The following is a 15,021-nucleotide window of genomic DNA, read 5'->3' as shown; positions in this document are numbered from 1 at the left end:
ATGAATCTTGCGGGAAACCCAAGGAGTAAAATTCCCTTGAATGCAATGTGTGTGTGTGTGTGAAAAATTGAAATTTATTGTTATTGTAAGCCCCGTGCCAAAACACACACATGCACATGAAAAATGTGGGGTTAAGGTGGCCAAGGGTTAAAGGGCGGTGGTTGCACCGTTTGCTGTTTGCCTTTGAATCACTCGCCGACAAAATAATAATGTAATAATAATTTTTCCAACTCGTTAACACATGAAAAGGTGTGTGTTTTGTATGAGAAAGGACAAACACGCACACAGTTGCACACAACCGGGAATCCCCTTGGATAAAATTAATGATGCGAAACTGCCAGTGGGCGAAAAAACAAGAAAACCGATTGAAACCCCAGGCCAAAAGCATTATTTCTAGTCTAATTTCAGCTGTTCGAGAATTTTAGATAATATTTAATTTTATTAATTATCAAATGAAGTTAAAAATCCAAGTCTTACCTTTTTTTCAGAGATGCAATTTAAGAAAGTTTACTATAATTCAAAAGAAAATTCTTTAATTATTTATTTTGACCTTAGTTTCTGTTCTTGGACTTCCCATCCATAAGCTTCTCCACCTTTTTCCCTGAGACTCTTTCCATCCGCGCCACCTGTTCCTTTCGATATTGTTTTTAGCAAGACAAAACACAAGAAATCAATTTGTGAAACGAGGTCGAGGGACGAGGATTGATGACAGGACCACAGCACAAATAATTGAAATCAATTCATCGGCACAAAATGCTTTAATTAAAGGAGCGACAAAAATAAAAGCGCACGGATAAAAACGTTCAGCACAGCTGTCTAAAAATTGTGACAATTTTCATGGCTCTTTTGTTTCATCAATTTTATCCAAAATAATATGCCATTAATTTAAATGAATATACATTTTCATCATTGCAAATGTGCGTGACTGATTTTGTTGTAAAGAAAATGTCTAACCTTAACTTAAAAGCACGCATAACTAAAAATCTTTATATTTAAAAGGATGGATACCCGCATTTAATACAGTTTTATATCGTTATTTGAACCAATGGATTGGAAATTAAACAACGAGGAATGGCATTCTTCGATCTGACGATTATTTTTGTTACAACGACCAAAAAACTAGATTTTTAGGCCGAAAAAATGGGATTCAGATTTTGGTCAAAAATACGAGACTCACATTTTATTCAAAAATACGATTTTTCTGTCCAGTTTTTCAATCGTAGTTCAGCCAAATAAAGGCGTACAGCTAAAAGACCGACTGTTTTGAACAGCTTGCTAGCCATGCTAACGATCCCAATCATTTTTAGGAAAATTTATTTTTTTACCCATTTTTGCATTTTTTGTAGGGGGTGCATCGTGTTTTTTTGCGAAAAATGTCAAAAATTAAGAATTTCCAGGTTTTAATGCCGATGGATTGGAAATTAAACAACGAGTTCAGCGAGGTATGACATTCTTCGATCTGACGATTATTATTGTTATAGCAGCCAAAAAACTGAAATTTTATGGCGAAAAATGGGATTTGGATTTTGGTCAAAAATACGAGATTCGCATTTTATTCAAAAATACGATTTTTCTTTCCAGTTTTTCAATCGTAGTTTAGCCAAATCAAGGCGTACAGCGAAAAAAAGCTTGCTAAATAAGCTAGCGATTCCAATCATTTGAAGGAAAATTTATTTTTTGACCCAATTTCAAATTTTTGATAGGGGGTGTTCGTGTTTTTTTGCGAGAAATGTTAACAGATAAAAAATTTTCAGGATTGAATGCCTAACGATTCAATCGATGTCAAATCTTAAATAAATCACAAAAGAATAAATATCCAAGATAGCTGGGAGAACAGCTTCTCAAGCAGAATCAGTATTCACATTCATATTCAAGTGTAGACAGTGTTGTACGGGAAACCAAATTGTAGTTTTACACAAATTAAAACTATGGACGGAAAAAAACGTGGAAAGTCACTTTGTAAAACAACTAACAAGTTCCAGAAAGAAGCGCGCATTACAAACAATGGCTTCCTTAACTTATCGACCGAATTCAAAAAGCCATTCTACAGGATTTCCAAACCGGACATGATACGCTTCGGAGCAAGAGAATGGAACTATATGACCCTCCAAGAAAAGGATCTCTTTAAAAATATGGTAGGTCGGAAATATCTTAATTTTTAATAATATATACCAATTACTAACAAACGTATGTTAGAAAGAACCTGTGACTGTTATAAAAAGTACACCTCAGGAGTTGGAGAGTCAGTCCCATTGGGAAAACCCCGGTAAATCTGAGCGGGAGAAAAGCAGTCCAGTTCGCTCTCCCTATGCCCGTGAGAGGGACTCCAGGAACCAGAAGGAAAGAAAGAAATCCAATTCCATCAAGCGCAGGGTCAAGAAGAAAGCCAGTCCTGTGCTGAAGAATCGCGACAAAAGTCCTTTGGGCTCAGCGGTGGCCTATATTCATTTTATGCGCAAGTTTCAAGAACAAAATTCTCATTTGCCGGCCCCTCATCTTTTAATCAAGGCAGCTCGCGTTTGGTGCCTTCTGACTGAAAGTCAGCGCAAACTATTTGATCTAAATTTAAAGGTTTATAAGAGAAGTAATGGCTTCAATTTTGTAAAGATTGTGTGAACTGGACCGAAAACACTTTGTAAATAAAAGGGACTGTGTTTTTAAAACTGTTTTTAATCACCTGTTTTTAATATTCGAATTTATAATTTTGAAATTTTAATATAAGAAAAAACAACGAAGTTTTCTTACTAATTTTTTCTCATTCCTATACCTATGATAAATTTGTTTGTAAAAGTATTTCAATGTTAGGAAAAACCAAATCTTTTGATCTTTTTAAATCCATTTTTAACCCCAATTTATGTTAAGCTATTTCCGGAATTTCAGGCATTTAGTTATATATCTGCTTTGCATGTTATAAAACCAGCATTCTTGGTTATGTACCATAAGCACACATTTTAAGTAAAAAAAGCAGTTCATATGCTCTGACAATTTTATTAATATATTTGTTACTCGAAATAAAAATTACATTCACTATCTGTCTTGGTGAACAGCAATTTAGAGGGGCTATAATCTGAGCTGAGGCATTACATTCTGGTCAAGTTCCTTTAATATCCCTCTGGTCTGGCCATCCGCTTCCTGCACATAGGTCTCGGAGAGAAAAGCCTGGTCCTCGAGTGGTATAACTTCCAGTTCGGGAGGCTGAGGATCCCCTTCGTGGGGCAGAAATAGATTTAATTTAAGGAACAGAGCTTGCAACTCAATCAATGAACTTTCGTTCGGGTCCTCATCCTCCCTGCATTCCAATTCAGCTGGCACCTCCTCCATGGTCTGTAGATCATTGGTAGTTGAACGCCTTGGCCATGTCTGAAACTCCCTCGCTCTCTGCGAGACATAGGAACAAATTGCTTGACTATCCATAACATGAGTATAGGGACCCTTGGGGTATGGCAAGTGATAGGAACACGTTTCGTCGTACATCCACTCCCTTGGAGCCTCGTCTGCAACATCCTTCAAGGATTTGAGAAATTCGCGACGAATGGGTTGCAAAAGTCGCAGCGACGCTATAGTGATCGCAAAGCTGATCCTATACTGTATATCGAAATTATAATGAAAAGCGCCCAAAAGAGTACCTTCGGGATCCGAGGGACTGCTGGACAAGTAAGATGTGTCCCACAGTTTTCGTAGAACGGGTAGTGGCATTAAGGTGAATCTAACGCACTCCATCAGTTGTGGCATGAGCTTAGGTATTTCCTGCGGACGATATGCTAGCCAACAGATAAGGGCCGAAAAGACCTCCACCTCGGAATTGACACCCAAAGAATCCTGGTACATCAAGGTCATCACATCCTCGAAGGGCATCTGCCGAAAATGAATTCCCCCCACCACGGCCAGAAAATGAACCCCGATCCTCTGAAGCATCACCTTGCGGAGCGCTTCGAGTTCGGGATACTTCAGGGCCTTTAAGTAAACCTCGAAGGCGATCTCCTCTCGGAAGTGGGCTCCGCACAGGAATCGATAACAGTCCGTCTGCAGTGCTCGCATCTCTAGTTGCATGGCCGTGTGCAGCATGGCAACCACTTGACCCGGTCCTATATCGTTTCCTAAAGACTCTTGCAATCTCATCCAATCGTAGGCAGCTCGAAAACCCACGGCAGTAAGGTCAGCGCCCTCGCGAAAGCGATACACCTAGGGATGGAAAAAAGCGTTCGATAAGTTAATCGTACATATGTAATATCAAGAATGATAGTAACAAGACTCACCCGGCGAATGTGGCGTTCGAAATATTTGCAATGGATTTTCAGAAGTGAAGGAATACACCAGAAAGTGGATGTTCCGATGCAAACTCGTGTTGTGGCACCCATGTTATCGGCGATTATGTGCCTGTAATCGGCGGAATTGTTGCTCTCAAAGGGATGCGAATGGGGAAGATTGATTCGGAAAAAGTGTTCATCATTCCAAGGCATCACGCTATTGAGGGCACACTCCACTTGACGTCGACGTTCCTCTGAATCCATATTACCAATACTGAATGCCCGGCATTCAGATTCAATTCTGTTTACATTATCCGCACATATGACACCTTCCAGAATGAATACTTCATCGTGGTTTTGGTCCGCGTCGTCCCCCATCATTTAAATTGAAACTATATATAAAACAACGTAGAAAGAAATCAAATATGTATAAAATCATTATAGAAATTAATTTTTTCTTAAGATCGCGGCAATAAATATACGGAATTTGAAAACAGACGAATCGGGGACTTGCGGAATTGGCTTGTCAATTTAAATACGCGCGAGATTTCACTTACCGAATACCCAAATATTATCACGCAACGTGCAAAACTTGGAAAAAAAATCTAGAAAATATAATAAAAGTCTTGCTGCTAGCAATCGACTTGTTCTCTCTATCTAGAAAATATTGTGAGTGCCCGTTCCAAAACAGTGACAAGCAAAGGCATGGAATGCTCGGTTTGGCTGGATTTGTTGGCCTTCTTCGATTCAATATTTTTTGCACATTATTTTTCAACTTTTCTAATTTTGGAAAACTTGCAATTAATAAATAATGAAATAAGAACTCCTTTTTAATAAAAATAAAAAAAGTGAAGTCAAGACATTCGATAAAAAGTTGGGATTATATAAGTCGCGCGTTTAGAGGTATTTTTGTTTTGTATATATTTTGTAGTGTCGGGAACGTCTCCTTCACTACGTTGCAAACTTCTGACTGCAATTAAGATAATTAACTATTCCACTGTACTCTTTAATATTGTATTTAAAATTGGATATAAGTCCAAAAAAATATCCTAGGTAGCTGGGAGAACGGCTTCTAAATCAAAATCAGTATTCACATTCATATTCAGTGTAGACAGTGTCGTATTATAACAAAATTGTAGTTTTAAAGAAAAATTAACTATGGACGGAACCAATCGTCGAATGGCACTTCAAAGGCCGATTTACAATTTTCAAAAAGTAGCTCGCTTGACAAACAATGGCTACCTTAACTTCTTAATGGAGTACAAAAAGACGTTCTGCGGAGTTTCCCCAAATGACATGGTACGTTTCGGAGCAAGTCAGTGGAATCAGTTGACCCTCGAGGAAAAGGATTTCTTTAAATATATGGTAAGCATAGGAAATATCTTAGTCATAACTGATATCTAACAATTTTAAACAAACGTGTGCAATAGGGTGCAAAAAGTGCTCCTCAGGAGTTTGAGAATCAGTCCTATGGGGAAAATCCAGTTCGCTCTCCTTTTGCCAGTGATCAAGAAAAATCAATCAAGAAACCCAGTCCAGAGACTCTCCACCAAAATCGGTTGGGCTCCGCCGTAGCCTATATTCATTTCATTCGCAAGTTCCAAAGGAAGAACAAAGATTTGGAGGCAAATGATCTATTGAAAAAGGCAGCCCGTCTTTGGTGCCGTCTGCGTGGAAGCCAGCGCGAACAATTTGAGAAGCCACTTTGGTAAAATTATCTAAATGTAAAGCTTCACTCAATGAATTATATCTACAATTTTTTCAGGATTGTGAGAACTGGATAAGAAACACTTAAATTTGAGCCATATTAATGTCTAAATTTGAAGCCCAAAATTTTTAAGTATTGATGTTTTGTAAGCCCAATTAAAAGAACTAGGCTCTGTAAACTATTTTACATTATAATTATCAGTTATCTTTTTCTGACTGATTTTTTATGGCGAAAAAATGGGATTCATATTTTGTCAAAAATACGATATTCAGATTTTAACGAAAAATGCGATTTTTCTCTCCATTTTTTTTTAACGCAGTTCATCCAAATCAAGGCGTACAGCTAAAAGACCGACTGTTTTGAACAGCTTGCTAAATATGCTAATGATCCCAATCACTTTAAGGAAAATTTATTTTTTGACCAGTTTTTCTCATTTTTTGTAGGGGGTGCATCGTGTTTTTTTGCGATCGTGTTCATTGCAAATGTTCATTGCAAATGTGCGTGACTGATTTTGTTGTTAAGAAAATGTCTAACCTTAACTTAAAAGCACGCATAACTAAAAATCTTTATATTTAAAAGGATGGATACCCGCATTTAATACAGTTATATCGTTATTTGAACCAATGGATTGGAAATTAAACAACGAGGAATGGCATTCTTCGATCTGACGATTATTTTTGTTACAACGACCAAAAAACTAGATTTTTAGGCCGAAAAAATGGGATTCAGATTTTGGTCAAAAATACGAGACTCACATTTTATTCAAAAATACGATTTTTCTGTCCAGTTTTTCAATCGTAGTTCAGCCAAATAAAGGCGTACAGCTAAAAGACCGACTGTTTTGAACAGCTTGCTAGCCATGCTAACGATCCCAATCATTTTTAGGAAAATTTATTTTTTTACCCATTTTCGCATTTTTTTTAGGGGGTGCATCGTGTTTTTTTGCGAAAAATGTCAAAAATTAAGAATTTCCAGGTTTTAATGCCGATGGATTGGAAATTAAACAACGAGTTCAGCGAGGTATGACATTCTTCGATCTGACGATTATTATTGTTATAGCAGCCAAAAAACTGAAATTTTTATTTTATTCAAAAATACGATTTTTCTTTCCAGTTTTTCAATCGTAGTTTAGCCAAATCAAGGCGTACAGCGAAAAAAAGCTTGCTAAATAAGCTAGCGATTCCAATCATTTGAAGGAAAATTTATTTTTTGACCCAATTTCAAATTTTTGATAGGGGGTGTTCGTGTTTTTTTGCGAGAAATGTTAACAGATAAAAAATTTTCAGGATTGAATGCCTAACGATTCAATCGATGTCAAATCTTAAATAAATCACAAAAGAATAAATATCCAAGATAGCTGGGAGAACAGCTTCTCAAGCAGAATCAGTATTCACATTCATATTCAAGTGTAGACAGTGTTGTACGGGAAACCAAATTGTAGTTTTACACAAATTAAAACTATGGACGGAAAAAAACGTGGAAAGTCACTTTGTAAAACAACTAACAAGTTCCAGAAAGAAGCGCGCATTACAAACAATGGCTTCCTTAACTTATCGACCGAATTCAAAAAGCCATTCTACAGGATTTCCAAACCGGACATGATACGCTTCGGAGCAAGAGAATGGAACTATATGACCCTCCAAGAAAAGGATCTCTTTAAAAATATGGTAGGTCGGAAATATCTTAATTTTTAATAATATATACCAATTACTAACAAACGTATGTTAGAAAGAACCTGTGACTGTTATAAAAAGTACACCTCAGGAGTTGGAGAGTCAGTCCCATTGGGAAAACCCCGGTAAATCTGAGCGGGAGAAAAGCAGTCCAGTTCGCTCTCCCTATGCCCGTGAGAGGGACTCCAGGAACCAGAAGGAAAGAAAGAAATCCAATTCCATCAAGCGCAGGGTCAAGAAGAAAGCCAGTCCTGTGCTGAAGAATCGCGACAAAAGTCCTTTGGGCTCAGCGGTGGCCTATATTCATTTTATGCGCAAGTTTCAAGAACAAAATTCTCATTTGCCGGCCCCTCATCTTTTAATCAAGGCAGCTCGCGTTTGGTGCCTTCTGACTGAAAGTCAGCGCAAACTATTTGATCTAAATTTAAAGGTTTATAAGAGAAGTAATGGCTTCAATTTTGTAAAGATTGTGTGAACTGGACCGAAAACACTTTGTAAATAAAAGGGACTGTGTTTTTAAAACTGTTTTTAATCACCTGTTTTTAATATTCGAATTTATAATTTTGAAATTTTAATATAAGAAAAAACAACGAAGTTTTCTTACTAATTTTTTCTCATTCCTATACCTATGATAAATTTGTTTGTAAAAGTATTTCAATGTTAGGAAAAACCAAATCTTTTGATCTTTTTAAATCCATTTTTAACCCCAATTTATGTTAAGCTATTTCCGGAATTTCAGGCATTTAGTTATATATCTGCTTTGCATGTTATAAAACCAGCATTCTTGGTTATGTACCATAAGCACACATTTTAAGTAAAAAAAGCAGTTCATATGCTCTGACAATTTTATTAATATATTTGTTACTCGAAATAAAAATTACATTCACTATCTGTCTTGGTGAACAGCAATTTAGAGGGGCTATAATCTGAGCTGAGGCATTACATTCTGGTCAAGTTCCTTTAATATCCCTCTGGTCTGGCCATCCGCTTCCTGCACATAGGTCTCGGAGAGAAAAGCCTGGTCCTCGAGTGGTATAACTTCCAGTTCGGGAGGCTGAGGATCCCCTTCGTGGGGCAGAAATAGATTTAATTTAAGGAACAGAGCTTGCAACTCAATCAAGAAACTTTCGTTCGGGTCCTCATCCTCCCTGCATTCCAATTCAGCTGGCACCTCCTCCATGGTCTGTAGATCATTGGTAGTTGAACGCCTTGGCCATGTCTGAAACTCCCTCGCTCTCTGCGAGACATAGGAACAAATTGCTTGACTATCCATAACATGAGTATAGGGACCCTTGGGGTATGGCAAGTGATAGGAACACGTTTCGTCGTACATCCACTCCCTTGGAGCCTCGTCTGCAACATCCTTCAAGGATTTGAGAAATTCGCGACGAATGGGTTGCAAAAGTCGCAGCGACGCTATAGTGATCGCAAAGCTGATCCTATACTGTATATCGAAATTATAATGAAAAGCGCCCAAAAGAGTACCTTCGGGATCCGAGGGACTGCTGGACAAGTAAGATGTGTCCCACAGTTTTCGTAGAACGGGTAGTGGCATTAAGGTGAATCTAACGCACTCCATCAGTTGTGGCATGAGCTTAGGTATTTCCTGCGGACGATATGCTAGCCAACAGATAAGGGCCGAAAAGACCTCCACCTCGGAATTGACACCCAAAGAATCCTGGTACATCAAGGTCATCACATCCTCGAAGGGCATCTGCCGAAAATGAATTCCCCCCACCACGGCCAGAAAATGAACCCCGATCCTCTGAAGCATCACCTTGCGGAGCGCTTCGAGTTCGGGATACTTCAGGGCCTTTAAGTAAACCTCGAAGGCGATCTCCTCTCGGAAGTGGGCTCCGCACAGGAATCGATAACAGTCCGTCTGCAGTGCTCGCATCTCTAGTTGCATGGCCGTGTGCAGCATGGCAACCACTTGACCCGGTCCTATATCGTTTCCTAAAGACTCTTGCAATCTCATCCAATCGTAGGCAGCTCGAAAACCCACGGCAGTAAGGTCAGCGCCCTCGCGAAAGCGATACACCTAGGGATGGAAAAAAGCGTTCGATAAGTTAATCGTACATATGTAATATCAAGAATGATAGTAACAAGACTCACCCGGCGAATGTGGCGTTCGAAATATTTGCAATGGATTTTCAGAAGTGAAGGAATACACCAGAAAGTGGATGTTCCGATGCAAACTCGTGTTGTGGCACCCATGTTATCGGCGATTATGTGCCTGTAATCGGCGGAATTGTTGCTCTCAAAGGGATGCGAATGGGGAAGATTGATTCGGAAAAAGTGTTCATCATTCCAAGGCATCACGCTATTGAGGGCACACTCCACTTGGCGTCGACGTTCCTCTGAATCCATATTACCAATACTGAATGCCCGGCATTCAGATTCAATTCTGTTTACATTATCCGCACATATGACACCTTCCAGAATGAATACTTCATCGTGGTTTTGGTCCGCGTCGTCCCCCATCATTTAAATTGAAACTATATATAAAACAACGTAGAAAGAAATCAAATATGTATAAAATCATTATAGAAATTAATTTTTTCTTAAGATCGCGGCAATAAATATACGGAATTTGAAAACACACGAATCGGGGACTTGCGGAATTGGCTTGTCAATTTAAATACGCGCGAGATTTCACTTACCGAATACCCAAATATTATCACGCAACGTCATTGTAGATAACTTGGAAAAAAAATCTAGAAAATTTAATAAAAGTCTTGCTGCTAGCAATCGACTTGTTCTCTCTATGTAGAAAATATTATGAATGCCCGTTCCAAAACACTGACAAGCAAAGGCATGGAATGCTCGGTTTGGCTGGATTTGTTGGCCTTCTTCGATTCAATATTTTTTGCACATTATTTTTCAACTTTACTAATTTTGGAAAACTTGCAATTAATAAATAATGAAATAAGAACTCCTTTTTAATAAAAATAAAAAAAGTGAAGTCAAGACATTCGATAAAAAGTTGGGATTATATAAGTCGCGCGTTTAGAGGTATTTTTGTTTTGTATATATTTTGTAGTGTCGGGAACGTCTCCTTCACTACGTTGCAAACTTCTGACTGCAATTAAGATAATTAACTATTCCACTGTACTCTTTAATATTGTATTTAAAATTGGATATAAGTCCAAAAAAATATCCTAGGTAGCTGGGAGAACGGCTTCTAAATCAAAATCAGTATTCACATTCATATTCAGTGTAGACAGTGTCGTATTATAACAAAATTGTAGTTTTAAAGAAAAATTAACTATGGACGGAACCAATCGTCGAATGGCACTTCAAAGGCCGATTTACAATTTTCAAAAAGTAGCTCGCTTGACAAACAATGGCTACCTTAACTTCTTAATGGAGTACAAAAAGACGTTCTGCGGAGTTTCCCCAAATGACATGGTACGTTTCGGAGCAAGTCAGTGGAATCAGTTGACCCTCGAGGAAAAGGATTTCTTTAAAAATATGGTAAGCATAGGAAATATCTTAATCATAATTGATATCTAAAATTTTTAAACAAACGCGTGCAAAAGGGTGCAACAAGTGCACTTCAGGAGTTTGAGAATCAGTCCTATGGGGAAAATCCAGTTCGCTCTCCTTTTGCCAGTGATCAAGAAAAATCAATCAAGAAACCCAGTCCAGAGACTCTCCACCAAAATCGGTTGGGCTCCGCCGTAGCCTATATTCATTTCATTCGCAAGTTCCAGAGGAAGAACAAAGATTTGGAGGCAAATGATCTATTGAAAAAGGCAACTCGTTTTTGGTGCCGTCTGCGTGAAAGCCAGCGCGAACAATTTGAGAAGCCACTTTGGTAAAATTATCTAAATGTAAAGCTTCACTCAATTAATAATATCTACAATTTTTTCAGGATTGTGAGAACTGGATAAAAAATCTTAAATTTAAGCCATCTTAATATGTCTAAATTTGAAGCGCGAAATATTTAAGTAATGATGTTTTGTAAGCCTAATTAAAAGAACTAGGCTCTGTAAACTATTTTACATTATAGTTATCTGTTATCTTTTTCTGACTGATTTTTTATGGTGAAAAAAGGGATTCAGATTTTGTTAAAAATACGATATTCAGATTTGAACCAAAAATTCGATTTTTCTCCAGTTTTTTTAACGCAGTTTAGCGGAATCATTTTTTTTTTTGACCAGTTTTCGAACTTTTTGTAAGGGGGTGCATCGTCCTTTTTTGCGAAAAATTAAAAATTTCCAGGGTTGGATGCCAATGGATTGGAAATTAAACAACGAGCTCAACAAGGTATGACATTCCTCGATCTGACGCTTATTTTTTTTATAGCATCCAAAAAACTGACTTTTTATGGCGAAAAAATGGGATTCAGATTTTGTCAAAAATACGATATTCAGATTTTCGCCAAAAAACCGATTTTTCTTTCCAGTTTTTCAATCGCAGTTTGCCCAAATCAAGCCGTACAGCTAAAAGACCGAGTGTTTTGAACAGCTTGCTAAATATGCTAACGATTCCAATCACTTTAAGGAAAATTTAGTTTTTGACCAGTTTTCTCATTTTTGGTAAGGGGGTGTATCGTCTATTTTTTCGAAAGAAGTCAAAAATTAAAAATTTTCAGGTTTGAATGCCAATGGATTGGAAATTAAGCAACGAGCTCAACGAGGTATTACATTCTTCAATCTGACGGTTATTTTTGTTATAGCAGCCAAAAAACTGAAATTTTATGGCGAAAAATGGGATTTGGATTTTGGTCAAAAATACGAGATTCGCATTTTATTCAAAAATACGATTTTTCTTTCCAGTTTTTCAATCGTAGTTTAGCCAAATCAAGGCGTACAGCGAAAAAACCAACTGTTTTAAACAGCTTGCTAAATAAGCTAGCGATTCCAATCATTTGAAGGAAAATTTATTTTTTGACCCAATTTCAAATTTTTGATAGGGGGTGTTCGTTAAAAAATTTTCAGGATTGAATGCCTAACGATTCAATCGATGTCAAATCTTAAATAAATCACAAAAGAATAAATATCCAAGATAGCTGGGAGAACAGCTTCTCAAGCAGAATCAGTATTCACATTCATATTCAAGTGTAGACAGTGTTGTACGGGAAACCAAATTGTAGTTTTACACAAATTAAAACTATGGACGGAAAGAAACGTGGAAAGTCACTTTGTAAAACAACTAACAAGTTCCAGAAAGAAGCGCGCATTACAAACAATGGCTTCCTTAACTTATCGACCGAATTCAAAAAGCCATTCTACAGGATTTCCAAACCGGACATGATACGCTTCGGAGCAAAAGAATGGAACTATATGACCCTCCAAGAAAAGGATCTCTTTAAAAACATGGTAGGTCGGAAATATCTTAATTTTTGATAATATAAACCAATTGCTAAAAAACGTATGTTAGAAAGAACCTGTGACTGTTATAAAAAGTGCACCTCAGGAGTTGGAGAGTCAGTCCCATTGGGAAAACCCCGGTAAATCTGAGCGGGAGAAAAGCAGTCCAGTTCGCTCTCCCTATGCCCGTGAGAGGGACTCCAGGAACCAGAAGGAAAGAAAGAAGTCCCAGTCCATCAAGCGCAGGGTCAAGATGAAACCCAGTCCTGTGCTGAAGAATCGCGACAAAAGTCCTTTGGGCTCAGCGGTGGCCTATATTCATTTTATGCGCAAGTTTCAAGAACAAAATTCTCATTTGCCGGCCCCTCATCTTTTAATCAAGGCAGCTCGCGTTTGGTGCCTTCTGACTGAAAGTCAGCGCAAACTATTTGATCTAAATTTAAAGGTTTATAAGAGAAGTAATGGCTTCAATTTTGTAAAGATTGTGTGAACTGGACAGAAAACACTTTGTAAATAAAAGGGACTGGGTTTTAAATTCTGTTTTTATTTTCAAAGTTCCATGCAAGAGTGAGCTGTATCGCTGATGAAGAGAATCCTCCGCCTACCCAAAGTAAAAGCCAAAAAGCTGGAAGAGATTTCGCGGTGGTGGACTCGTATTGCCCCCGAGGGCAATCTGAATTTTCTGACTATTCATCACTGTGCGTGATGGCACTTGGTGATTGATTTTGGGCATTCCAACCCCGCAACGGAAATCCAATCACTCCTGCTGAGCATATTTTTTGGGCCTGGCCTGGCTAATGGAATTTTAACACAAATTAGTTGTGTTGCTTAAATGCCAGCTCGTAATTCGGTGATGCCAAGTGCCAGGAACAGGAAGAAAGAAGCCGGAGTTGTTGACCTGCGGCATTTTTGGTAATTACGACGGAGCCAGGAGAACCCACCGCAAAAGCAATTTCTTTGGCCAGGACATCGACCACCCACTTTTGGCCAAAGGATGTTTGCTTAACCTGATCACCACACTCCACACTTCCCTCGCCCGGTTATATTCAATACTTTTCTTGTGCTTCCTGGGCAATAAAATCAAATCAACAGGGCAACAAGTGCTGCTTTTCAGCTCCTGCCAGGGTTGTCATCTCTCCTCCGCAAAATGAAATCATTTAACCCCGGGCCACCTCAATACGAAGCGAAAAACGAAGACGAAAACGGTACGGAACGGATAAAAAGCGAAATAATATTGAACATGATTTATGCCATTCCACTTTGAGCTTAAGAAAAATATTTGGCGAATCGGAAAAGCGAAAAGCCCTTGGGTTATAGGGTTGTGTGGCGGGTTTAAAAAGAAGGAAAGAGGAAATATTGAAGAAGGCGTCGCAGAAACCAGAAATGCAATATTGAATGCTGCTACTGTAAGAGCAAGGAAATAATTGTTTTCCATAAGAAATATGTAGAAAAAGATCTTAAGAGTTGGTTTAAATTTGAAAAGAAAGCCTTGTTAAATATGGCGAATAATAGAAAACAATAAGTTGTAGCGTAAAGGAGGTTAAAAGGTTACTCATTAACTATTATATTTATTAATTCTTGTCCATTAAGGCTATAAAACACTTTAAAATAGTGCCAAAGTTGGTATCTAAGGCCTTTGCTCCTTGCCAAAAGACAATTGAAAAATTATGCTAATTTTCCGGCTTTGTTTTCGCTGTTGTTCCATTATTTTTTCATTTTTCCTCGTGGGAGAGCATCGTGGGGAACATAACCAGTTTCAAAAGTCTAATAGAACCGGAGCCAAGAGAAGCAATATGGAAAAATCTCGTAAACCCAAAGGGTTTTCGTTGCATTCCAGCACGTTGGCAATTTATTTGCTCCTGTGCCCCCTTCCCCCATTTCCCCCTTTCCCCTTTCCCCTGCTGCCAGTGGGCGTGGCCAACTATTTAAAAACACACACACAATAGGAGGTTTTCTTGGAATATTTCAGATGGTTAGGGGGGGTTTTCTTCCGTGATTAATGCCCGTCGTGGGCTTCTGTGCCTTCGTGTGCAAATTTCGTGTAATCTACTTTAAAGCCCGGGCATTGCATAATT

General features: G+C 38.2%; 6 protein-coding genes across 8 annotated transcripts; 4 read left to right on the top strand and 2 right to left on the bottom strand.

The window, feature by feature from the left end:
- The first annotated feature begins 1,841 nt into the window (after positions 1-1,841).
- Positions 1,842-2,673, top strand: LOC118878326 (protamine-like protein 99C). Its single transcript, XM_036820642.3, has 2 exons — positions 1,842-2,135; positions 2,197-2,673. The coding sequence occupies exons 1-2, from the start codon at positions 1,929-1,931 to the stop codon at positions 2,614-2,616; spliced, it is 627 nt and encodes a 208-aa protein (XP_036676537.2). The 5' UTR covers positions 1,842-1,928; the 3' UTR covers positions 2,617-2,673.
- A 301-nt stretch (positions 2,674-2,974) lies between these two features.
- LOC118878346 (uncharacterized) lies at positions 2,975-4,948 on the bottom strand. The gene is made up of 3 exons (XM_036820904.3): positions 4,805-4,948; positions 4,257-4,639; positions 2,975-4,182 (listed from the first exon to the last, which is right to left on the bottom strand). Exons 2-3 carry the CDS (start codon positions 4,626-4,628, stop codon positions 3,061-3,063), a joined length of 1,494 nt encoding a protein of 497 aa, XP_036676799.2. The 5' UTR covers positions 4,629-4,639; positions 4,805-4,948; the 3' UTR covers positions 2,975-3,060.
- Positions 4,949-5,324: 376 nt separating this feature from the next.
- On the top strand, positions 5,325-6,136 carry LOC108016722 (protamine-like protein 99C). The gene is made up of 3 exons (XM_017083451.4): positions 5,325-5,612; positions 5,678-5,955; positions 6,013-6,136. Exons 1-3 carry the CDS (start codon positions 5,406-5,408, stop codon positions 6,029-6,031), a joined length of 504 nt encoding a protein of 167 aa, XP_016938940.2. The 5' UTR covers positions 5,325-5,405; the 3' UTR covers positions 6,032-6,136.
- Positions 6,137-7,319: 1,183 nt separating this feature from the next.
- Positions 7,320-13,477, top strand: LOC108016711 (protamine-like protein 99C). 3 transcript variants are annotated; one of them, XM_070997639.1, is made up of 2 exons: positions 7,320-7,622; positions 13,017-13,477. In XM_070997639.1, exons 1-2 carry the CDS (start codon positions 7,416-7,418, stop codon positions 13,434-13,436), a joined length of 627 nt encoding a protein of 208 aa, XP_070853740.1. In that variant the 5' UTR covers positions 7,320-7,415; the 3' UTR covers positions 13,437-13,477. The 3 variants fall into 3 exon arrangements, with proteins under 3 accessions (XP_070853740.1, XP_016938924.3, XP_016938927.3); XM_017083435.4 differs by lacking the exon at positions 13,017-13,477 and adding an exon at positions 7,684-8,160 and having other exon boundaries at positions 7,329-7,622; XM_017083438.4 differs by lacking the exon at positions 7,320-7,622 and adding an exon at positions 12,656-12,955 and having other exon boundaries at positions 13,017-13,474.
- Positions 8,462-10,418, bottom strand: LOC118878339 (uncharacterized). The gene is made up of 3 exons (XM_036820827.3): positions 10,292-10,418; positions 9,744-10,126; positions 8,462-9,669 (listed from the first exon to the last, which is right to left on the bottom strand). The coding sequence occupies exons 2-3, from the start codon at positions 10,113-10,115 to the stop codon at positions 8,548-8,550; spliced, it is 1,494 nt and encodes a 497-aa protein (XP_036676722.2). The 5' UTR covers positions 10,116-10,126; positions 10,292-10,418; the 3' UTR covers positions 8,462-8,547.
- Positions 10,820-11,624, top strand: LOC139353438 (protamine-like protein 99C). Its single transcript, XM_070997640.1, has 3 exons — positions 10,820-11,105; positions 11,171-11,448; positions 11,506-11,624. Exons 1-3 carry the CDS (start codon positions 10,899-10,901, stop codon positions 11,522-11,524), a joined length of 504 nt encoding a protein of 167 aa, XP_070853741.1. The 5' UTR covers positions 10,820-10,898; the 3' UTR covers positions 11,525-11,624.
- Positions 13,478-15,021: the final 1,544 nt, after the last annotated feature.

The sequence above is a fragment of the Drosophila suzukii genome, chromosome X (genome assembly GCF_043229965.1).
Source record: "Drosophila suzukii chromosome X, CBGP_Dsuzu_IsoJpt1.0, whole genome shotgun sequence".
NCBI lineage: Eukaryota > Metazoa > Arthropoda > Insecta > Diptera > Drosophilidae > Drosophila > Drosophila suzukii.
Note: the sequence above shows the minus strand (reverse complement) of the source record. Positions and strands in the feature narration are given on the sequence as shown.

Coding starts and splice junctions, on each gene's coding strand:
- LOC118878326 (XM_036820642.3), top strand. CDS start 1,929: ATGGACGGAAAAAAACGTGGAAAGTCACTTTGTAAAACAACTAACAAG. Junction 2,136..2,196: donor AGGATCTCTTTAAAAATATG/GTAGGTCGGAAA, acceptor AACGTATGTTAG/AAAGAACCTGTGACTGTTAT.
- LOC118878346 (XM_036820904.3), bottom strand. CDS start 4,628: ATGATGGGGGACGACGCGGACCAAAACCACGATGAAGTATTCATTCTG. Junction 4,183..4,256: donor TCGAACGCCACATTCGCCGG/GTGAGTCTTGTT, acceptor TTCCATCCCTAG/GTGTATCGCTTTCGCGAGGG.
- LOC108016722 (XM_017083451.4), top strand. CDS start 5,406: ATGGACGGAACCAATCGTCGAATGGCACTTCAAAGGCCGATTTACAAT. Junction 5,613..5,677: donor AGGATTTCTTTAAATATATG/GTAAGCATAGGA, acceptor CGTGTGCAATAG/GGTGCAAAAAGTGCTCCTCA.
- LOC108016711 (XM_070997639.1), top strand. CDS start 7,416: ATGGACGGAAAAAAACGTGGAAAGTCACTTTGTAAAACAACTAACAAG. Junction 7,623..13,016: donor AGGATCTCTTTAAAAATATG/GTAGGTCGGAAA, acceptor AACGTATGTTAG/AAAGAACCTGTGACTGTTAT.
- LOC118878339 (XM_036820827.3), bottom strand. CDS start 10,115: ATGATGGGGGACGACGCGGACCAAAACCACGATGAAGTATTCATTCTG. Junction 9,670..9,743: donor TCGAACGCCACATTCGCCGG/GTGAGTCTTGTT, acceptor TTCCATCCCTAG/GTGTATCGCTTTCGCGAGGG.
- LOC139353438 (XM_070997640.1), top strand. CDS start 10,899: ATGGACGGAACCAATCGTCGAATGGCACTTCAAAGGCCGATTTACAAT. Junction 11,106..11,170: donor AGGATTTCTTTAAAAATATG/GTAAGCATAGGA, acceptor CGCGTGCAAAAG/GGTGCAACAAGTGCACTTCA.